The 22,052-nt window shown below is 42.1% G+C and overlaps 1 protein-coding gene across 1 annotated transcript; it reads left to right on the top strand.

The window, feature by feature from the left end:
* Nucleotides 1-1,933: 1,933 nt before the first annotated feature.
* C9 (complement C9) lies at nucleotides 1,934-21,759 on the top strand. Its single transcript, XM_072860905.1, is given in 7 exon segments — nucleotides 1,934-2,046; nucleotides 8,744-8,805; nucleotides 11,720-11,763; nucleotides 16,018-16,150; nucleotides 17,508-17,655; nucleotides 19,391-19,547; nucleotides 21,532-21,759. Coding segments are annotated over 7 exon segments (858 nt in total). The 5' UTR covers nucleotides 1,934-1,960.
* The last annotated feature ends 293 nt before the right edge of the window (nucleotides 21,760-22,052 follow it).

Genomic DNA, 22,052 nt, shown 5'->3' with positions numbered 1-22,052 from the left:
GTTCTTACCATAGCTGTCTGATAGCAGAGTCTTAAGTCTTTCTGTAGCTTCTTGCATCAGGCCTGTTCAACATGAGCTGCCCCACAGCAAAATACAAAATCTCCAGCTGCCTTAAAATGTCACTAGAGGCTCATTCCATTAGCTGCTCAGCCTGAGTTTGCTACTACTAAAGATGCTTTCTTGCTCCCTTCTGCAGGACCATGGAAGTTGGGTACTTAAATTACATTGCATTCAGAAGTTTCATTCATTTGACTTGGCTATTCCAACTCTGCAAGAGGTCTAAACTGATGCTGGGAAAACTAAATTAGAATGGGGAAAACATTTAACTTGTATGCAAACCAAATTTTACAATTCCATTAATGCAGATGGCTAACAAGAATAAATTGATTGGAAAGTTACTCTTCTTTTTTTTTTTTAGACTAGCTTTTAGTACTGGAGACAGACCTGTAACTGTCAGCCTGATGTATCACTGAATAAATAGAATGGATGCTTGCTTACTTTCAGTACCATTTGATTGGGATGGTTAAGGGAGGGAAAATAACTCATTGAAAGTGAGTTGGTATCTAGCTTGAAATATAGGTCTTGCAGTGCTTCAGAGAATCACTGATTTTATTTTTTGGCTGCATGGCAACATGTAATTTAGTATTCAAAGATACCATCTAATCTAAAACAAAAAAACCCCTATCTGTTTCAGTGCTTGAGAGAAGGGATATGTTTACCAGCATTTGAGCTAAGTATCTAAATGATCATTTACTGGTCACGCTAAAATTAACAGTCCTACTGTGCTGGACTTTTGAAAGGGCTGTTAGGATGTTCATTAAGAGCTGGATGGGATGGCTGTTAGGTTGTTAGGATGTTCTTACAAGCTCTCCAAAGATGCTTGCTGGTCTGCTAGCTTCGTTTAAATAGCTGTTTACTCTGATTTAGTCTCTGTCTTAAAGAACCATGAACTGTGGTGGTGTATATAGCATCAAAATTGAAGCAGGTATGATGAAACAGTACAATATTACAAGTGTCTGTGTCTTGTATTCTTTTTCAACAAATGAGTTTAGTGCAACTGGACTCATCAAGCTGGATTGAGTCTGCATCAGACTTAAATTCCTCTAAATGAAATTATCCCAAATTAAGGATTGAATGGGGGGGGGGAAATTGCCTGCCATATTCCATATTTCCCCCATATACACACATGCAAAAAAGGGAAACATAAAAATTAAGTCAGTTTCTTTATTTACCCATGGTAATGTAGAATATCCTTCTACTAGATGATTATTTTAAGCTTGAGTCCAGATACTTAGACAATTCTTAACTGCTAAACAGTAGGCTATTTATGAGTCACTTCTGTCTTGTGACTGTGTCCAACACATGATGCCTTAAATCTGGATTACAGCGAACTACTGAATAGGAATGCCCTTCTAAAGAGCTAGCTTGTGGTTTGGGTTTTGGTGACAGTGAAAGCTAGAAGAGCTTCAAAACAACAAAGTGTGGTGTTCTTTTATATTGGCAGGGAGAAGAGATGAAGAAAAAGGAATATTGGGCCTTTATTCTTCCAATATTCTAAATGAGGATTCCAAATATGTTAGATGCTGAATTTGCTCTTGTAAACAGCTCTGCTTTAGGAACTATTTGTTCCTTACATAAGTCACTGCTATGACAGCTTTTTACTAGGCAGTTAACTGTTCTCTAAATAAATGGAAAATGTCTTTCCCATATTTAAAAGGTACTAGTAAACAAAAATGGTTTGTTTTCAGTCTTGAAACTATCTTATGCTATTTTCCAGTACCCACACAGGAAAAAGTAGAGTTTTCTGAAAAGTGGACTTTAGAGTGCTTACCGTAAGTCAGTTTTGGCCAATAATCATCATTCTTCAGTAAGCACTGCTTTTTATTTGTTCTCTTAGTAATAAATAACAAAAAGAAATTACAAATTCAGTTATGGTGATTCTTCTCTGTTCAGCTACAAAATGAGAAGCATGCATGTTATGCTGCTGCTTATATCCATACTATGCAATTTAGAGGTGGCTGCCTCACTTTTGGGGGAAAGCAGAAGGTAAGTGTCCTTGGTCTTCTGCAGATGTCTATACTGTTTTGTTTCTCCAACACAGAGCATAAACCTCCAATGCAGACAATTCTAATGGTAGCTTGCTCAGATATCCAATGAAAAAAGAAACTACTTCTTGCTGTATTTCAAGGAGTCAAACAGAAATGGTTTATCTACTTCATTGATTTTGCATGTATGTGGCACAATAAAGGTGACTGATAGCAGTTGAAACCATGTTTGAGTGAACAGTACTCTGGTTCAGGCATCACTGCAAGTAGGCCTGACTGGAATCAGCCTTGCTGTGTAAACCTTGAGAATTGTGCTAGGCCATATCTTCTCAGGAGCCAAGGAGTCTAGGCCGTGTCTTATCAGGAGCTAACAGTACCAGCCTGAGCTGGGACTAGACAAAACTAAAACTGCTACAGCTGCACATACACCAAAGGAGGATTTGACTACAAGTCAATCACTTTATGCTATAAATACCTGTAGCTGCTGTATGACAGCAGGCTGAGTGGTGGTGATCTCCCCCTTGAGCAGGGATGCCTCTCAAGGTTACTCCTCAAGGTTGAGAACCCCCCCCCCCCCCTTACCTGGCAGCTGCTATCTATAATGAGGTAAGTGACATTTTACATTAGGCCTAAAGGTATGTTGTATGCTAGTGACATTTTATATATATATATATATATCCAGCTATAGCTTAATTATTAGAAGTGTAGTAAGTAGCAGGGTGTTTGACTGCTATCTAATCATAGTCTAAATATAATTTAAACCATTGTCAAATCACTAATTACTATTCAATTATTTCTTAATCACCATTTGATTACCATTTAATTATCATTCAATAATTATTTGATCATTATTTAATCATTAATATAACCCTTTTAGTTAACCCCACAATGATGACTTCTCTTAATTCACCTGTGACAGTATGCAAAGCATTTTGTGAAGACATGTGAATACTGTCTGAACAACTCAGTGTTGCCTCTCGCACATGTGTCTAGGCCTCAGGGTGGCTGCTGCTATTATTGCTTGAAATACCTGAACAGACTTTGAAGAGCCTTCAAAACTATAAGGATTACTGCTTCTCTCTCTTTGTTTTGATCATTATTATTATTTTGGTGTTCAGATCCAACTACAGCACAGGTTTGATATCTTCTGGCTGGATTATTACTAACCGAATATATGATTATTACAAAGAGTCCATAGCAGGCAACATGGGCCAGCAACTTGACTTCACATCATACCAAAGACTATACAGCTTCATGATGGTGCTAGCAACTACAGCTAGCAAAATTATGCCCTCATGTGATGCTATCATGTCTCCAAATTCAAAAGAGCCTTCTCTCTTGGTCAGTGCTAATTGTCAAATCAAGACTTTTTCTTGAGTCATCAGTTTGATAACTGATGGACTGAACAGCTCTGTATTTTGAAATATGGATCAACAGTAAATCACTGAAGCTAGTTGGCCTGAAGGTGTTTGAAGTGTATTGTGCAATCCAAGAGAAGGTGCAAGCAATTTTGTGTACTGATTGTGAAATGGCTTTTCTTTTCCAAAGAGCACTCTTCCATCTCAAACCTCCCCAATAATGGATAGCAGAGAAGGTATTTTGATTTCTACACTTGTCTCTGAAGTTCTTGCTACCAATTGCCACCTTCAGTGACATTCTTCAGTAGCTGAACTGCTTTTAACTCCTTTCATATTTAAACTTTCATATTTAAATTGTGTGACTTAGTATCTCCTGTTTCAGCATGGTTTTTCAGTAACCCTTTCTCCCCGGGTTTAATGTGGAGGTGACAAGCCTGTCACTATTCCTTATATCTTTGTTTTTTCTAAACAATGTTGTGTGTCCCTTTGAATTTCCAGATCAATCTAAATAGTGGATGCAGTGTTGGTGTTTTAGAGTATGAGACACACTTGCAATGAGCTTTTTCTCAATTTAATTTTTTTTTTCTTCTCTAACCTCAAGTAAATCCAAACCCTTAAAGATGGATCTACAGCAAATCATGTGAACTTTGTGCCCCAACCTGGAGGGGAACCAGGGGTTTGTGTGGCAAGGTTTTGGTAGCCGGGGGGCTACAGGGGTGGTTTCTATGAGAAGCTGCTAGAAGCTTCCACTGTGTCAGATAGAGCCAATGCCAGCCGGCTCCAAGATGGACGCGCTGCTGGCCAAAGCTGAGCCCATCAGCGACGGTGGTAGTGTCTCTGTGATAACATGTTTAAGAAAGGGGAAAAAAAACTACTGCGCAACAGCAGCCGGCAGAGAGGAATGAGAATATGTGAGAGAAACAACTCTGCAGACACCAAGGTCAGTGAAGAAGGAGGGGGAGGAGGTGCTCCAGGTGCCAGAGCAGAGATTCCCCTGCAGCCTGTGGTGAAGACCATGGTGAGGCAGGCTGTCCCCCTGCAGCCCATGGAGGTCCATGGTGGAGCAGATATCCACCTGCAGCCCATGGAGGACCCCATGCCAGAGCAGGTGGATGCACCCAAAGGAGGCTGTGACTCCATGGAGAGCCAAGCTGGAGCAGGCTCCTGGCAGGATCTGTGGACCCTGTGGAGAGAGGAGCCCACGCTGGAGCAGGTTTGCTGGCAGGACTTGTGACCCTGTGGGGGACCCATGCTGGAGCAGTCTGTTTGTGAAGGACTGCACCCCCTGGAAAGGACATGTGGAAAGGACCCACGCTGGAGCAGTTTGTGAAGAACTGCAGCCCCTGGGAAGGACCCATGTTGGAGAAGTTCATGGAGGACTGTCTCCCGTGGGAGGGATCCCACACTGGAGCAGGGGAAGAGTGTGAGGAGTCCTTCCCCTGAGGAGGAAGGAGTGGCAGAGACAACGTGTGATGAACTGACCACAATCCCCATTCCCTGTCCCCCTGTGTTGCTTGGGGGGAGGACGTAGAGAAATGGGGAGTGAAGTTGAGCCTGGGAAGAAGGGAGGGGTGGGGGAAGGTGTTTTAAGATTTGGTTTTATTTCTCATTACCCTACTCCGATTTGATTGGCAATAAATTAAATTAATTTTCCCCAAGTCGAGTCTGTTTTGCCTGTGACAGTAATGGGTGAGTGATCTCTCCCTGTCCTTATCTTGACCCATGAGCCTTTTGTTATATTTTTCTCTTCCCCTGTCCAGCTGAGGAGGGGGAGTCATAGAGCAGTTGTTCAGTTGGGTAAAAACCTTTGGGGTTTTTTGGTTTTGTGTTTTTTTTAAAAAAAAAAAAACACCAAAAACACTGCCACATCAAACCTGTGCCACCTGAGAGTCAGCTCAAAGACCACTATCACTTCTGCTTTGCAGACAGTTGTTGCCAAGACTTCCATTTGCATTGAAAAGTTCTACTCAGCCTTTCCTGCCTGGGACTTTTATTTTAGACTCAAAATAATTACTTATAGGAACCTTTGGGAGACTCTTCAGGATCTGTGTTAGCTTGAGTCTGATCCCTCCTTTAGGCTCTCCTCATGGATGCTGCTCTTCATGGTCCATTCTTACAGTCTGGAAGGGGTTTTGGCTGCATTTTTAAGGTAGTAATTTAAAAGTTCAGAAATGCATTTCAATGTAAACTTCTACAGTGCCTAAATACCTGATAATTGCTAGGAATAAGGTGTCCATCTGGCTTTAGAAATCCTATTTAGGTATCTCAATATATCTTTAAGGTCTAGGGTCTGAGGGTTCCCACTATCTTTAAGGACAACCTGTCAATCTTCAACCCAAGATGCCAGAAGAGATTATGTTGTTCAGAGGCTTACAGTCCTACATCAGTAAGGAGATAGAAAAGTTATATATGCAGATACAGGAAGGAACAAGCTGATTCTCATCCGTTTGCCAGACCAGTAGATTTTCATTTCTTCCCACTGTTGATGTTACTGTCATGCTGAGTGATGGAAAAATATTTAATAGAATACTGTAAAGCAACTTTTCAAAGCATTGCCTGCTTATTATGAAGTTACAGTAAATTGTATAGCTGAAGTATTTGTAAGATGAGCTAATTACAGGTGAGGGAATTGTTTTTGAAGAGGCTGGAGGGCAGCTGGGTTACATCCAACATCAAATATATTACAGCTTTCCAGAATTTCATAGAACTGTAGAATCATGGAAGAGTCTAGGTTGGAAGGGACTGCTGGAGATCTGGTACAATGGTCTGTCAAAATCAGGGCCTTAGATTAGGTTAATCAGGGGTCATGTTAAGCAGTCTTTAATATTTCCAGTGAGGGACACGACTGTTTCCCTAGGTAACCTATTTCAATGTTTAATTGTTCTCATGGTGAAGATCTTATTTTTTATTTTTTTAATATTCAGATGGCAGTTCCCCTGAAGCAACTTCTGCATGTTGCCTCCATCTTCTATATAATTACTTTCTAGGACTTAGCATTTTCTGTAGAAGTTTCTAAGAGATGTGGTATACTTCTTTCTTTTTCTTTCTTTTCTTATTTTTGAGTTATAAATCTTAATATAACACAGGGTGTGACTGCAGCACAACTTCAGGTAGAATTATAATTTCAAAAATCTGTATCTGTTCCCTAGGCTGAAGTGTCATTCTGATGTATGTAAGTGTGCATGCTTAGTCAATATTTGAAATACACACACCTTGCAGAGTATTTTGGGATCTGTAAACCTCAACAGCATTGGAGGAAGCAAGCTGGCCACTAAGTGGGTGTATGAAAGTAGAAGAAAGGGCTCAGATTAAGAGTACCATGATGAATCTAATCACAATCTTTCTGGGTCAGAGCAAAGAGACAGCTGATCCATTAGCTTATTCCTGATAGTGACCATTAGAGGATGCTCAGGGAGAAGTGTAAAAACCAGGCAGGTATTCAATGCCATCTCCCAAATTCCTAGCCCTTTCAGCAGCCAACAACCAGTGAGTTATTGATTTAGATGCTCGGAGTCCAGCACAAAATTGGTGAAAGACAATTCTGTGTAAAATGGCATTTTCACAAGGTTGGATCTGCATCCTGTACTAGGTACCCCAATTCCTGGTACCAGGCACACAGCAAAGCTTCACACTTCCCTACCAACTAAGAGTTTGGGAGGTCCCTATTGTATGGAGAGAATTCTTAATTCTTTATCTCATTTCTACTGTCCGTAGATATTGGGCATATTTTGGCTTTTTGCTGTTTCCTTTTTTTAGAATCACACCTGTTAAAAGGGACATGCTCGGCCAAGGATCCATTTACTGCAGGCCCTAGCTTGAGGTCAGGAGACTTCTGGGAAGAGAGTTTTGGAGCAGCAGGCAAGACAGTGGGAGTGCATGATACAGATACTTCCAGCAGCAGCAGTGGTGCGTGTTTACTGCTGGTGTGTGTGACAGCAGAAAATCTGAGGCATCAGAGCCAGTCAGGGTCAGCTGAATGTATAAAAGGTTGCACAACAGCCCAGTGATCCCTGAGCTGTTTAAGATTCAATAGCTGGAAAGAGACATAGGTTGATTTAGCATCTCAATAACAACTTACTATGTATGTAACCTGAACATACAATAAATGGCACAAGAAAGCTGAACTGAGTAGCATACCTTCCTTCTCCAAACTGCAGATTTCTCAATTTTGTGGAATCAGGTTACATTTGTTTGGTCTCCTGACATATTTGTACAAGGGAAGGGGGTCAAAGAGTGGAGGGCAAGGCCCTGTCTGCAATGAAAGCCCATACATCACACTGCGGGAGCTGCAGATCTGCCAACTGGCTGGGCTCACAAAAAAGGTCCCATTGTAGAGCAGAGGCAGCAGCATTAACCTGGAGAGGTGGATGAGAGAGAATTGCCTCTCAGTGGATGAATACTCAGCATGTAAGGCCAAATCAGAATAAATTACAGAGAGCAAACCAGGCAAGTTAGACTTTGTTGCTCCTCCATTCTTCTGCTTTGCAGCATTGTTACCTGGGAAGATAAGGTCACCAGTAAACTATTTGCCTTGTTGTTTTTTTTAAAATTAACAAGTCATCCTACAGTGCATCAGTTTTTAATGTCTAACTGCAGGTGCTTTCAAGAAAGTCAATCTATAAAAAGGCTATTGTGATAGCCTTTCACTTTCTGAGAGCCAGGAGTTTCATGGTATTTAAAACTTGGCACCAAAATGAAGAGTGACTCTAGAAAATATAGGCCTAAGTGGCAAAGTATTCAATTTGGCAAGCTGAAGAATACTTAGCTAAATGCTTGTCTCATTTTTCCAACTATATAAGTTAGCCTATTAGCAAATAATACCTTTATTTATGAGCCTTCTTTCAACTCAGGAAAGCATTTAAACTTTTATCTAGGCTTAAGAGCAATCCCATTAAAGTTAATAAGTTCAAAAATCACAAAGACATGTACTGAAGTCCTATGCCTAGTCGAGATGTGCTGCTGTGCCTTTGTCTTCAGCTTTAAGAATGGAGAACACAGCTGCCATCTGAATAGGGGAACTGCAGGTGTTCTCTGTGTATTATTGTTTCATTCTCTTCAATAACATGACCCACTGGAAGAGTGTGAGTATGCACAAAGATTTAAAAAAAGGGAAAAAGAGCTGACTTATTAAGTTTTCAAGGTTTTTTTTTTAACATAATTTTAAATCAGCAAAGAATTTAAGGCAGCTGTTTATACATCTAAATACCTAGTACTGCTATGAAAGTGAAGAAGAAAACAGCTTGAAGACACTTCTAAAATATTGGTCTATGGTTTAAATACAAACTCAGATGTGATTTTAGTGTACTGCCCAGGACTGTACTGGAATGTTTTGTTTGACAGCTTTTCAAAAAAAGCTTTCAACAGGGGGACAAGATAACTGAATGCTCCATCTCTGATTGACTGTAATCTGTCAGACAATATCTATCTGACATTTGGTTATAGGAAAATATCAGATTGCAACTCTTAATATTGTATATTTGTGATTTGATGAAAGCCATAATCATTTCAGATCTGAAGCCATAAGAGTAAGAGAAGACTACATCCAGATGTACAAAACTGGTCAAGCATTCTCATTCAAAATGTTTTGTCGAAAGAAATTATCTTTTTGGCCATGTGGATGTTTCTATTAAGAACATTACTTTTTAATACCTATTCCCTTTTTAAATAAAAAGCAATTTTTTGTCAAAAGCAGATTTTTATTTTTTAGGGGAGTTCTTCCTTTGAGACTTAAAAAAAATGAAAGACTTGAACGCATATAAAATATGTATGATTGTATTGGGTTTGTGTGGCAAGGTTTTAGTAGCTGGGGGGCTACAGGGGTGGTTTCTATGAGAAGCTGCTAGAAGCTTCCACTGTGTCAGATAGAGCCAATGCCAGCCGGCTCCAAGATGGACGCGCTGCTGGCCAAAGCTGAGCCCATCAGCGACGGTGGTAGTGTCTCTGTGATAACATGTTTAAGAAAGGGGAAAAAAAACTACTGCGCAACAGCAGCCGGCAGAGAGGAATGAGAATATGTGAGAGAAACAACTCTGCAGACACCAAGGTCAGTGAAGAAGGAGGGGGAGGAGGTGCTCCAGATGCCAGAGCAGAGATTCCCCTGCAGCCTGTGGTGAAGACCATGGTGAGGCAGGCTGTCCCCCTGCAGCCCATGGAGGTCCATGGTGGAGCAGATATCCACCTGCAGCCCATGGAGGACCCCATGCCAGAGCAGGTGGATGCACCCAAAGGAGGCTGTGACTCCATGGAGAGCCAAGCTGGAGCAGGCTCCTGGCAGGATCTGTGGACCCTGTGGAGAGAGGAGCCCACGCTGGAGCAGGTTTGCTGGCAGGACTTGTGACCCTGTGGGGGACCCATGCTGGAGCAGTCTGTTTGTGAAGGACTGCACCCCCTGGAAAGGACATGTGGAAAGGACCCACGCTGGAGCAGTTTGTGAAGAACTGCAGCCCCTGGGAAGGACCCATGTTGGAGAAGTTCATGGAGGACTGTCTCCCGTGGGAGGGACCCCACACTGGAGCAGGGGAAGAGTGTGAGGAGTCCTTCCCCTGAGGAGGAAGGAGTGGCAGAGACAACGTGTGATGAACTGACTACAATCCCCATTCCCTGTCCCCCTGTGTTGCTTGGGGGGAGGACATAGAGAAATGGGGAGTGAAGTTGAGCCTGGGAAGAAGGGAGGGGTGGGGGAAGGTGTTTTAAGATTTGGTTTTATTTCTCATTACCCTACTCCGATTTGATTGGCAATAAATTAAATTAATTTTCCCCAAGTCGAGTCTGTTTTGCCCATGATAGTAATTGGTGAGTGATCTCTCCCTATCCTTATCTTGACCCACAAGCCTTTAATCGTATTATTCTCCACCCCCCCATCCTGCTGAGGAGGGGGAGTGATAGTGTGGCTTGGTGGGCACCTGGCATCCAGTCAAGATCAACCCACCACAGTCTTCTTTTGTGCCCAATGTGGGGCATGAGGAATTCGAGATAAGGATAGTAATTGGGAGAGGTAACAGGCTAAACATGGACTGAACACAGCTAGAGAGTGAAGAGCGGAATGATCGTGGGGAATTTTGGTTGCTGTAATTGTGGTGAAGGGATGAGGGGTGGACTTTCGTTGGCGTTTGTGATGATGTTTTTTTGATTTTGGTGTGGGGAATTATTTTCTGTTGATGTGAGTGAAGTTTGTGAAGATTGTGTGATGAATGTGTATTTTAACGATAATTCTTAAATATGTGATTCACAGAGGCAAGGGGTCCACGAAAGTGGACAATTTACACACAGTCCACGTCCTCTATTCCAGGGAGACTTTACTCATGTGGCTCGCTTGATTGTGGCACATGTTTCACATTCATGGGTAACCTGTGCAATGGCCTCCATGGTCATGTCCACCCCTCAATCATGGGCCCATCTGTATGTTGCATCTCTCCCTACATGTCCCAGTGTTTCATGGGCCCATCGAGCTACAAATAGCTCACCCTTATGCTCCCAGTCCAGGTCCACCTGAGCTACTTCATTTTTGACAGCCTTGTCTACCTGTTCATTGTTTCGATGTTCTTCAGTGGCGTGGCTTTTGGGCACATGAGCATCTACATGCCGTACCTTTAGAGCGATGTTTTCTACCCAGGCAGCAATGTCCTGCCACAATGCAGCAGCCCAGATGGGTTTGCCCCTGCGCTGCCAATTGGTCGTCTTTCACTGCTGTAGCCACCCCCACAGGGCATTAGCCACCATCCAGGAGTCAGTATAGAGATAGAGAACTGGCCACTTTTCTCGTTCAGCAATCGCTAGGCCTAGCTGGATGGCTTTCACTTCTGCAGACTGACTTGACTCACCTTCTCCTTCAATGGCTTCAACGACTTGTCATGTGGGACTCCACACAGCAGCTTTCCACTTCTGATGGTTTCCTACAACATGACAGGATCCATCAGTAAACAAAGCATAATGCCTTTCATCTTCTGTTAACTCATTATATGGTGGTGCCTCTTGGGCACAAGTCACCTCCTCAGGCAATGCTCCAAAATCTCTGCCTTCTGGCCAGTCCATGATCTCTTCCAGGATTCCTGGGCGGTTGGGTTTCCCCAGTCGAACTCGTTGCATGATCAACACTACCCACTTACTCCATGTAGCATTGATTGCGTGATGTGTAGAGAGGATGTTTCCTTTGAACATCCAGTGCAGCATGGGCAATCACGGTGCCAAGAGGAGATATGTTTCTGTACCAACAAATTCTGAAGCGGCTCGAACCCCCTCATATGCTGCTAGTATTTCTTTTTCAGTTGGGGTGTAGTAGGCTTCTGATCCTTGATACCCCCTTCTCTAAAACCTTAGATCGACCTCAGGTTTCTCTTTATGTTTTCTGCCAGAGGCTCCAGGTGAGATCATGCTCCCTGGCAGCAGTGTAGAGCACATTTTGCACAGCTGGTCCTGTCCAGACAGTCCCAAGAGCTACCGCACAAGCTATCTCCTGTTTGATCTGCTCAAAGGCTTGCTGTTGCTCAAGGCCCCACTCAAAATAGTTCTTCTTTTGGGTCACTCCATAGAGAGGGCTCACAAGCTGACTATAACCTGGAATATGCATCCTCCAGAATCCCACAAGGCCTAGGAAAGCTTGTGTTTCCTTCTTGTTAGCTGGTGGAGACATAGTTGCTATCTTGTTGATCACATCCATAGGGACATGATGGCGTCTATCCTTCCATTTTACTCCCAAGAACTGAATCTCCTGTGCAGGTCCCTTGACCTTGCTTCTTTTTATGGTGAAACCAGCTTTCAGAAGAATCTGAATTACTCTTTCTCCCTTCTCAAACACTTCTTCTGCTTTGTTGCCCCACACGATGATGTCATCGATGTATTGTAGATGTTCAGGGGCATCATCCTTTTCCAGTACAGTTTGGATTACTCCATGACAAATGGTAGGGCTGTGCTTCCACCCATGGGGCAGTCAATTCCAGGTGTATTGGACACCCCTCCACGTGAAAGCAAACTGTGGCCTGCATTCTGCTGCCAAACAAATTGAAAAAAACGCATTGGCAATGTCAGTTGTAGCATACAACTTGGCTGCCTTTGACTCCAGTTCATATTGGAGCTCTAACATGTCTGGTACAGCAGCGCCCAATGGTGGTGTGACTTCATTCTGGCCACAATAGTCTACTGTTAACCTCCTCCCTCCATTAGACTTTTGCACTGGCCATATGGGACTATTAAAGGGTGAGCAAGTCTTGCTGATCACTCCTTGGCTCTCCAATTGATGAATCAGCTCATGGATGGGAGCCAGGGAGTCTCAGTTCATGCGATATTGCCAGCGGTGCACCATTCTGGAAGCAACTGGCATCTGCCGTTCTTCAACTCACAGCAATCCCACAATGAAGGGATCTTCCGAGAGGCCAGGCAGGGTAGATAACTGATCTTCTCTGTGTTCAGTGGTTACACCAAAAGCCCGTCGGTACCCCTTTGGGTCCTTGAAGTACCCTCTCCTGAGGTAGTCTATGCCAAGGATGCACAGAGCCTCTGGGCCAGGCACAGTGGGGTGCTTTTGCCACTTGTCCCCTGTTAAGCTCACCTCAGCCTCCAATACAGACAATTGCTGGGATCCTCCTGTCACTCCAGAGATCCAGATAGGTTCCGTGCCCCTATACCCTGATGGCACCAGCGTACACTGTGCACCAGTGTCTACCAAAGCCTTATACTTCTGTGGGTCTGATGTGCCAGGCCATCGAATCCACACAGTCCAGTATACCTAGTCATCCCTTTCCTCCTCCTGGCTGAAGGCAGGGACCCTCTATTAATTTTCCTGGTTGGAGTATTCACTGTCTGACCCTTTCAGCGCCAGACCAGAAGTCCCCTCACCAGGATCAAGGGAGGTGATCTCAGTCCTTCTTCTGTGTCTGGGAGATTGCTGATTGCCTTCTTGTGTCTCTACAGCAACTAAGCTGACAGCCTTCTTGGGTGGCCCCTTCTTAAGAGCTGTCTTCCCTCTCAGTTCGTGTACATGGGCTTCCAGCTTAAAGGTGGCCTCACCATCCCACTTCCTCACGTCCTCCCCCTGGTCACGCAGGAAGAACCAGAGTGCGTCACGTGGCATGCACCTGGGGCTCCCTTTCCCTCTGACTGGGTCAGGAGGGCACTGACTTCTTGGGGCGCCCCTGATAGCCGAGGCACTGGCCCGTAGGGACAGAGGAGGGACAGAGAGGAGGAGGGACAGAGATGTTCTTCAAAGTTTTGGAGCCAAGAAGACACTCTCTCCACAGTTGGTGTATCCATATCCGGGCAATACGTTGTTGCCAAGCTGTTAGAATATGACGCTAGGGCACTTTGAATCACCTTCCTCCACGTGGCCCATGTGTACAGGACGTCCTCTGGATCTTTGGAGACCTCATTGTTATCTAAATCACTGTAGATGACTTCCAGCACTGCTAATTCTCTCAGGTACTGGATGCCTTCTTCCACGGTAGTCCACTTTCCTGGGGAGTTCACAAGATCTTCCTTGAATGGATATCTTGCCCTTACACTTGAGAGGAGCCGTCTCCAGAGACTGCGGATTGCTGCCTCTTTTCCAATTCCTCTCTCAATTCCCCGGTTTCTAGCAAGGGATCCCAGCTGTTGGGCTTCCTTACCTTCCAGTTGCTGACTGTCGGCCCTGTTATCCCAGCATTGGAGCAGCCAGGCAGCAATCTGCTCACGTGGCTGGTGGCTGTAATCTTTCCGCATGTCTCGAAGTTCTGATGATGTCAGGGACTGGATAGTTTCAGCTTCCTGTCTGAATTCTCTCACTCCTTCCTCCAATTTCTTTGCTGAAGGACTGGCTTCTTGATTAAACCCTTCCTCTTCTTCCTCCTCCCTTACTAATCGATGATATGGACCCATTGACCACCTTGTCCGCTGTTTCTTTTTCACTACTGGGGGAATTACTGTAGTTGTTGTTGTTTGGGTCCCTATCTCAACCATGGTGTGCTCAGATGCACTTTGGGTCCCTATCTCTACTATCATGTCTTCAGATGTAGTTTGTGTCCCAGTCTCAGTCATGGCATTCTCAGAGGTGGTTTGGGTCCCTGCCTTAACCACAGTCCTCTGATTGATAGTACTGAACTGTGGCTTGATAGGCACAGGCCAAGCCCCAGTACAGTGCTAGAAGCTGCTGGTTTTCACTGGGGTAGGCAAGGCACCCTTCTATCAGGTGGAGCATCAGTTTGCCAGGGTTACTTGCCTGTTCAGGTGTAAGGTGTAAAGTCCCAGGCTATGGGAGGTGATAACCACCCTAGGAACTGCGCAAATCCTTCCACACACCCTGCCACCCAGGGACCAGCCGTCTCAGGGCACATTTCAGTATTGCTTCACCCAAAAGTTGCTTTCTGTTACACCAGGACGACACCAGATTCCAGCAAACACCACAATATGCCAACAAAGTTAATTAGTAGTATTAAACAGCTCACATAAGGGTGAACAAGGACCTCAGGAGCCTGCATAATAAAACCACCCACATCAGTCCCGGGTAGGAAGAGGGAGATGTATTCCCTCATCCTCTCCACAAGATAGCTCCCCCAGCACAGTAAGTCCATCAATACCAGGGCAAAGCACATAGCCATTGTTTGTACTAACATGTTCCCAAGCTCAGCAAAATAAAGAGATAAGCAGTGCAGCCAACAAGCTCTGTAACCTGCACAGAAGCTTGCCACTTAATAACTACTATAGCTATAGCACGCTTAATACAAAACTGCCATTGTCTCATGCCCCACGTTGGGCGCCAAAAAGGACTGTGGTGGGTTGACCCTGGCTGGACGCCAGGTGCCCACCACGCCACTCTATCACTCCCCTCCTCAGCAGGACAGGGGGGGAGAAAATAAGATGGAAAAAAACTCATGGGTCAAGATAAAGGCAGTTTAATAAAAGCAAAAGCAAAGGCTGTGTGTGGAAGCAAAGGAAAACAAAAGATTTATTCACTACTTCCCATCAGCAGACGATGTCCAGCCACTTCCTGGGAAGTAGGGCTTCAGTACGCCTAGCGGTTGCTCTGGAAGACAAATGTCGTAAATAACAAATGCCCCCCTCCTCCTCCTTTCTCTTAGCTTTTATTGCTGAGCAGACGCCATATGGTATGGAATATCCCTTTGGTCAGTTTAGGTCAGCTATCCTGGCTATGTCCCCTCCCAAGATCTTGCCCACCCCCAGCCTACTGGTGAGGGGGGATGTTGGAGAGACAGCCTTGATGCTGTGCCAGCACTGCTCAGCAGTAGCCAAAACACTGGTGTGTTATCAACACCTTTCTAGCTACCAATACAAAGCACAGCACTATGAGGGCTGCTATCAGGAAAATTAACTCCATCACGGCCAGACCCAATACAATAATGCATGTCCTCCCTGGATTGAAAATAATGAAAATAGCAAAATAAACAAAATAGTGAAAAATAAGCATCTCTACATACTTGCTAAGACATTATTGTTAATTCAATGTTCCTGCACACTTTTTTTACACCATGAGCTGTGCCTATGGATTTTCAACCAAAAATTTCACCAAAGATGCTTCATTTTGAAAAGTTCTAAGTTCAGCTGGAAATCCTTCAGTTCTGGTAGTTCTTCTTTTTTCTCTCTAAGCAATGTTATTAGTGTTATTTATCTTTCAAGTTTCACTCTAGATTGAAAGATTCGGACAGTTTGGTGGAACACCATGTCTGGAGACTTTAAGAAATGCACAAAGCTGTAAAACCAGCCAAGTCCCTCCTGAAGAACCAGAATGAGACTGTGGTATTGACTTTCAATGCAATTCTGGTAGGTTTTGTTTTCGTGATATAGTGAGTTATGCAATAACTCAGCAAACCATGTTTTGTTTAGATCAGTGTAGCTCAATCAGTTTCCATTGAAGACAAAATGCATACACAAAGAGAGATATGCTTTAGTGCTTTTCTAGTTGGGGATGATTTCCTGAAGCAGTGCCTTATTGCTAGGGTTTAAAGAGAGTCCCCAGTGTGTCGACAGGTGGGTTGCAAAGCCACAATGCCAAAACCACAGCATGAGCAATGCTTGAGAAGGGGTACATTCCTCTCATCTCCCATTATAATTAGCATCTAGTTTAAATTCCTCTCCTGTATTTTCTACTCCATGGTTAAAAGCTGACCATACTATGAGTGTCCTTTCTTCTAGCATACCTGCTCCATCTGCTACAGAATCACTATGTTTTATGAAAAATCATTGGGAAAAACTAGGACTGAAGGAATTTTAACAAAATGGAAAGGGAGGTTTACTGACCTAGTATGATAGATGCTAGCTGAAGACCAGAATGCCTCTAGATCCAAAGTAAAATGTAAATTTGTAAAGCAATACATACATGGCATATGAACTAATGTTCAAGATTCATCATAAATCAAAACAAAATAGGATAAGTTAATGGTAATAAAACTAGTCAAAACAGAAAATAAAATATGCTAGGTGAATTTTGAGTCCCAAGCCATTGTCAGTATTGTCTTAATCTCAAATACTGCAAAGTCCAAATAGAGAAAGAAAAATCAGAAAGTATGTGTTTAACAACTAGTTCACAGCCATTGTGTGGCACTTACAGGTGAGGTAGTTGATATCAACAAGTGTTGTTTTATTATGTTAGGGCTAAATTTACCACAAATCTTTAAATCCTGGAGAAAAAAAATCAGTCTTTGTAAAACCTGTGATACCCAACCTCAGGAGAATTACTATTTCACTGTTGCTTTAGAACACAAATCACTATAGTTCATAATAACAGTGTCCAAATAATATAGTCCAAATAGCAACAATTTAAACTCTTTGTTGATACTGAATTAATATTTTCTTGTATTTTCTTAATACAAATTTTAAAAAAAACCCTATATTCCAAGATGAATATAGAAACAATCACAGGAAATAACTACTTTCTGCAAATGACAGCAGTTCTCCTGTCACTTACTTACTTTTCTTAGCCATCCTAGTAAACTAATAAGCAAATTTAGTAGTATGATTTTGTTTTCATTTGAAGGAGGCAGGGTGTAGGACTCTAATTCCTTGTGACAATAATAGAAATATACAAAGAGGAAGATCTCAATAAAGAGTAGCTGAGGGTGCCATTTAAAGTACATCCTGGAAAATAATGGATTCATTCAATGTTTTATTCTTTGATTAGGTCGATGTATAAAGCAACAACTTGTATGTAATGTAGATAATGACTGTGGAGACTTTTCTGATGAAGATAACTGTGAATCCAACCAACAATCACTATGCTGTAACCATGGTATTGATGTGTCTGAAGTTGGCAGGACCGCAGGGCAAGGGTATGTAATGAAGAAAAAGTAGTATTGGGCCTTGTGAAGAGTCTAGGACTGTCTCCAAAGCCAGCTGAAAACACTGGGGCACACTGATATTCCCAAAAGTGGAATCTGAATCGTGTTTGCATTTGTATTCAGAAATACTACATAGCTTTTGGAAGAACAACTAACTACTGTTTTATTTTGTATACTTGGGGAGGATAAAATATTTATCCAGACATGAATACTAAGTAAATAAATCATTATGTTAATATACAGAATCATATATAGAAGTTACATGAATATACTCACAATGCTTATTATTTAAATGCAAAGCTTGTAGATATATAGATATGTTTCAAGTGATATTTCATAAAGAATCAGTCATTCCCAATTACTTTACTAACATGCATGTCTAAAAGGGAGAAAATGTATCTTGATTATTTATACAACAGGCTGCCTTACTGCAACAACACTCTGCCTGCAGCTTTTTTCCAGTATTGCACTCTCCACTTCTCAGATCTTCGTTGTTTACAGGAGCTTTCCTCATTAATCTAAGTTGAAAATTAATCTTTCTATTCTCAGACCCTTATGGATTTCTTTAATTTCAAACAAAAAGAAAGTGTGACATATTGTGTATCTACAAATCCAGTTAGAAGGCAGCTATCCAAACTGGAATAGGTGAAAATAAACGTATACTACAGCACCACCTTGTGTTTAAATGAAAAGGATGCAGCCTGCTTTTCATTTTGATATAATACTACTGCACAAGAGCAAAAATGCTGTCCTTATCTCATGAGGAAGACAGACAGTTACTTAGGCATTTTTAGAAGTAGCTTCTTTATCATTTCTATTATAATCCATTACTAAAATCTTCCATGAGAAAATGTTGTATAGATGTGCAGTAGTGACGCTAATGACTTTGATGAATTGATAACCACTTTCTACACTCAGATAGGTATATGGACATATATCAGACATAAATATTGGAAATACTGAAAAGATTCAAATCTATGAAACAGACATAGAAAGGCAAAAAACCGATATAGAATACTCCAAGGAGCAGTTATTTTTTTAAGTATCTCTTATACATTGGTACATAGATGTATAGAGCTATACAGCCAATGTGCATTGGCTGTATAGCAATTGTTACATTCTCTGGAATTGTAATAGTTCAGATTTCCTCTCCTCTGCTCCAGGGAATTCTATTACTACACAAGGTCACTCCCTGGGAGAAGAGACAAAGCTAGGAGTATCCATATACTCCTTCTACAGATTTGATGGCTCTTGTACACACGTGATACCAACGTTCCTATCAGCATACAAACTATATGGGTTATGAAAAAAAAAAACAAACAACACAGGATAAAAGTAAAAAGTAGCTGTTGAGATTTCCCTTTTAAACCTATAAGGAATGCTTCCTCACAAACACATTGTTCAAGAATAAAGGGTTTTTACCTCCCTTTATTCCTAAGGTTCTCACTGTGTTTGATGTTTAATATCTATCTTTTATTTGTTTCTTTTTCATACACAGCCCTTAAAGTGCTTTACAAAAGATGTATCATTATCTCCATTACACAGATGAGAGAACAAGAGCACAAGAGATGAGGCAAGCTGCTGCAGATGAAGCAAGATTCAGTTCCACAGCCATAGTCTCTATCTCTTACAGAATCTGACTTTTCTAGTCATAATACCATTCTCTACAGGCTATGGGTACTGACACCTTTTCTGAAGTGTAACCTCTCTTGTATTTCTCTTGTAGAATCAATGTTTTAAGGATGCAGACAATGGCCAGCCCATTTAACAATGACTTTTTAACTGGGCTTCATGAAAGGGTGCGTGATGGAAACACACGGACATACTACCGCAAGCCATGGAACGTGGGTGTTTTCACTTATGATTTAAGTCTAAGTCCTTCTGTGCAAATTAAGATGTGTTTAACTGACTGCTGAATCCTGACATCTTCTTGGAAGATTTGGCATATCTCTTGAGTCAGGCAGCAGCAGCTTTTTAGCATCAAGCTTTTGATAACGTCCAGAGGGAAACAGGTTATGTTATCATTTGCTTTAGCAGTTAAGCTCAGTTGCACCAGATAAATTCCCACACGTTCATTGCTGCACCTGTGCAGAGTAAATGAAAGTGTCTTTCTGGAATGTTTACAATATGAGCAGATGAGATGAACAGATGTACAGAAAGGAATATGATACCTAACTTTTTTACTATCAAGCTACTTTTTCAAGAACACACAAAAGACACTGATAAAAATACAGGAATAACATTATCATAGAATCATAGAATCATAGAATCTTTTAGGTTGGAAAAGACCTTTAAGATCATCAAGTCCAACCGTAAACCTAACACTACCAAGACCACCACTACACCATGTCCCTAAGCACCACATCTACACATCTTTTAAATACCTCCAGGGATGGTGACTCGACTGCTTCCCCAGGAAGCCTGTTCCAGTGCTTGACAACCCTTTCAGTAAAGAAATTTTTCCTAATATCCAGTCTAAACCTCCCCTGGTGCAACTTGAGGTCGTTTCCTCTCGTCCTATCACTTGTTACCTGGGAGAAGAGACTGACCCCCACCTCTCTACAACCTCCTTTCAGGTAGTTGTAGAGAGCAATAAGGTCTCCCCTCAGCCTCCTTTTCTCCAGGCTAAACAACCCCAGTTCCCTCAGCCGCTCCTCATCAGACTTGTGCTCTAGACCCTTCACCAGCTTTGTTGCTGCTCTTTGGACGCACTCCAGCCCCTCAATGTCTCTCTTGGAGTGAGGGGCCCAACACTGAACACAGTAGTCGAGGTGCGGCCTCACCAGTGCCGAGTACAAAGGGACAATCCCTTCCCTAGTCCTGCTGGCCACGCTATTTTTGATACAAGCCAGGATGCTGTTGGCCTTCTTGGCCACCTGGACACACTGCTGGCTCATATTCAGGCGGCTGTCGACCAACACCCCCAGGTCCTTCTCTGCCTGGCAGCTTTCCAGCCACTCTTCCCCAAGCCTGTAGCATTGCATGGGGTTGTTGTGACCCAAGTGCAGGACCTTGCACTTGGCCTTGTTGAACCCCATACAATTGGCCTTGGCCCATCGATCCAGCCATTATGATACTCTGGTCCTGCTTGGGTTTCCTAATCAGTGATGACTTTCTCTATCCTACTGAAAAAAAAAATCGAATAGACTTTTTGAGATTCAGACTATGACTTCCAGTGAAGTTTGAATACCAGAAATGTTGATGATCTTAGTTGATGATCAGTCAGATGCATTTCAGAAATCAAAGCAAGTATTTTGCTTACCAAATGCTTTGCCTATCACTGCAAGTAGGAACTTGATAGAACAATAACAATTTAAACCAGATCCTGCCCAAAATGAGCAAATCTGACCCAGAGATCATTGCTCATATTTTATTTTTATACATAACCATTTTCAGTTACTAAAACTCTATGTTCTGCTAAAATATACAAAAATAAACAACACAGGTATTCTGAATTAGCTATTGTCTGCTATAAGAAAAGAAAGAAAAATCATAATTCTGATTAATTTCAGGTGTCAGGACCAATTAGCAAATCTTGTCTGCATTCTAGGAAGGAACTGGAGACTACTATTCCTTACATGTAAAGGAACTGTCCACACACATAAATTACTTCAACAGTGTTACATGCTAAGATTTAACACTCACTGAAATATCGTCACTGCAGTTTTTTGTTTACTTTTGAAACATTGAGCTGATCCAGATGAGGTGGTTTGGGGAGGGGGTGGTATTTCCATTTGTTTTATTAGAGCTATAAGAAAGAGTATTGATAAACTAAGTAAAACATACAACTTCAAAGTGCTACATAGATTTTTTTCTGTTACTGCCTGTTTTGTTTTCTCATACAACCTTTTCATTATCTTTTCTAAGACAAAAGCAGACAAAACCTTCACATCTGAGTTCTACCATGATCATGTAAAAATGTTACAAGAGGTTTACATAGAAAAACAAAAATACTTTAATGCTGACATGTCTCTGAAATACACACCTACTGAAGGAAGTAACAAAAACAGTTCAGAAGGAAATTTCAAGTATCACTATAGCAAGAATACAAGTTTAAGTTCTATCCTGAAAAGCTTCACAGAAAGGGTAAGGTAAATCAAGCTAAAGTGTTTAATGTAACTATTTTACAAACAGTAAAATTTACACAGTCTTAGAATAATACAATATTAATCTAAGTATTCTAGTTGCCTGCTGCTTTTCTGGTATTTATTCACAAAAATGAAATACTGGCAATACTAGGGTTAAGATTTCAGATGTGGCCAAAGGGTAACCAAATGTAGCTTGATCTTCCCACTGTTTACCCTTGACTAGCGACCACCCTCATCTTCAACAGGGGCTTGATGTTAGAAAAGGCCAGAGATCTCTGATTTCACCTTGATTAGACAACA

Source organism: Ciconia boyciana, chromosome 4, assembly GCF_034638445.1.
Source record: "Ciconia boyciana chromosome 4, ASM3463844v1, whole genome shotgun sequence".
In the NCBI taxonomy this organism is placed as follows: domain Eukaryota; kingdom Metazoa; phylum Chordata; class Aves; order Ciconiiformes; family Ciconiidae; genus Ciconia; species Ciconia boyciana.
The sequence above is the reverse complement of the archived record's forward strand: the minus strand, read 5'-3'. Positions and strand labels throughout refer to the sequence as shown.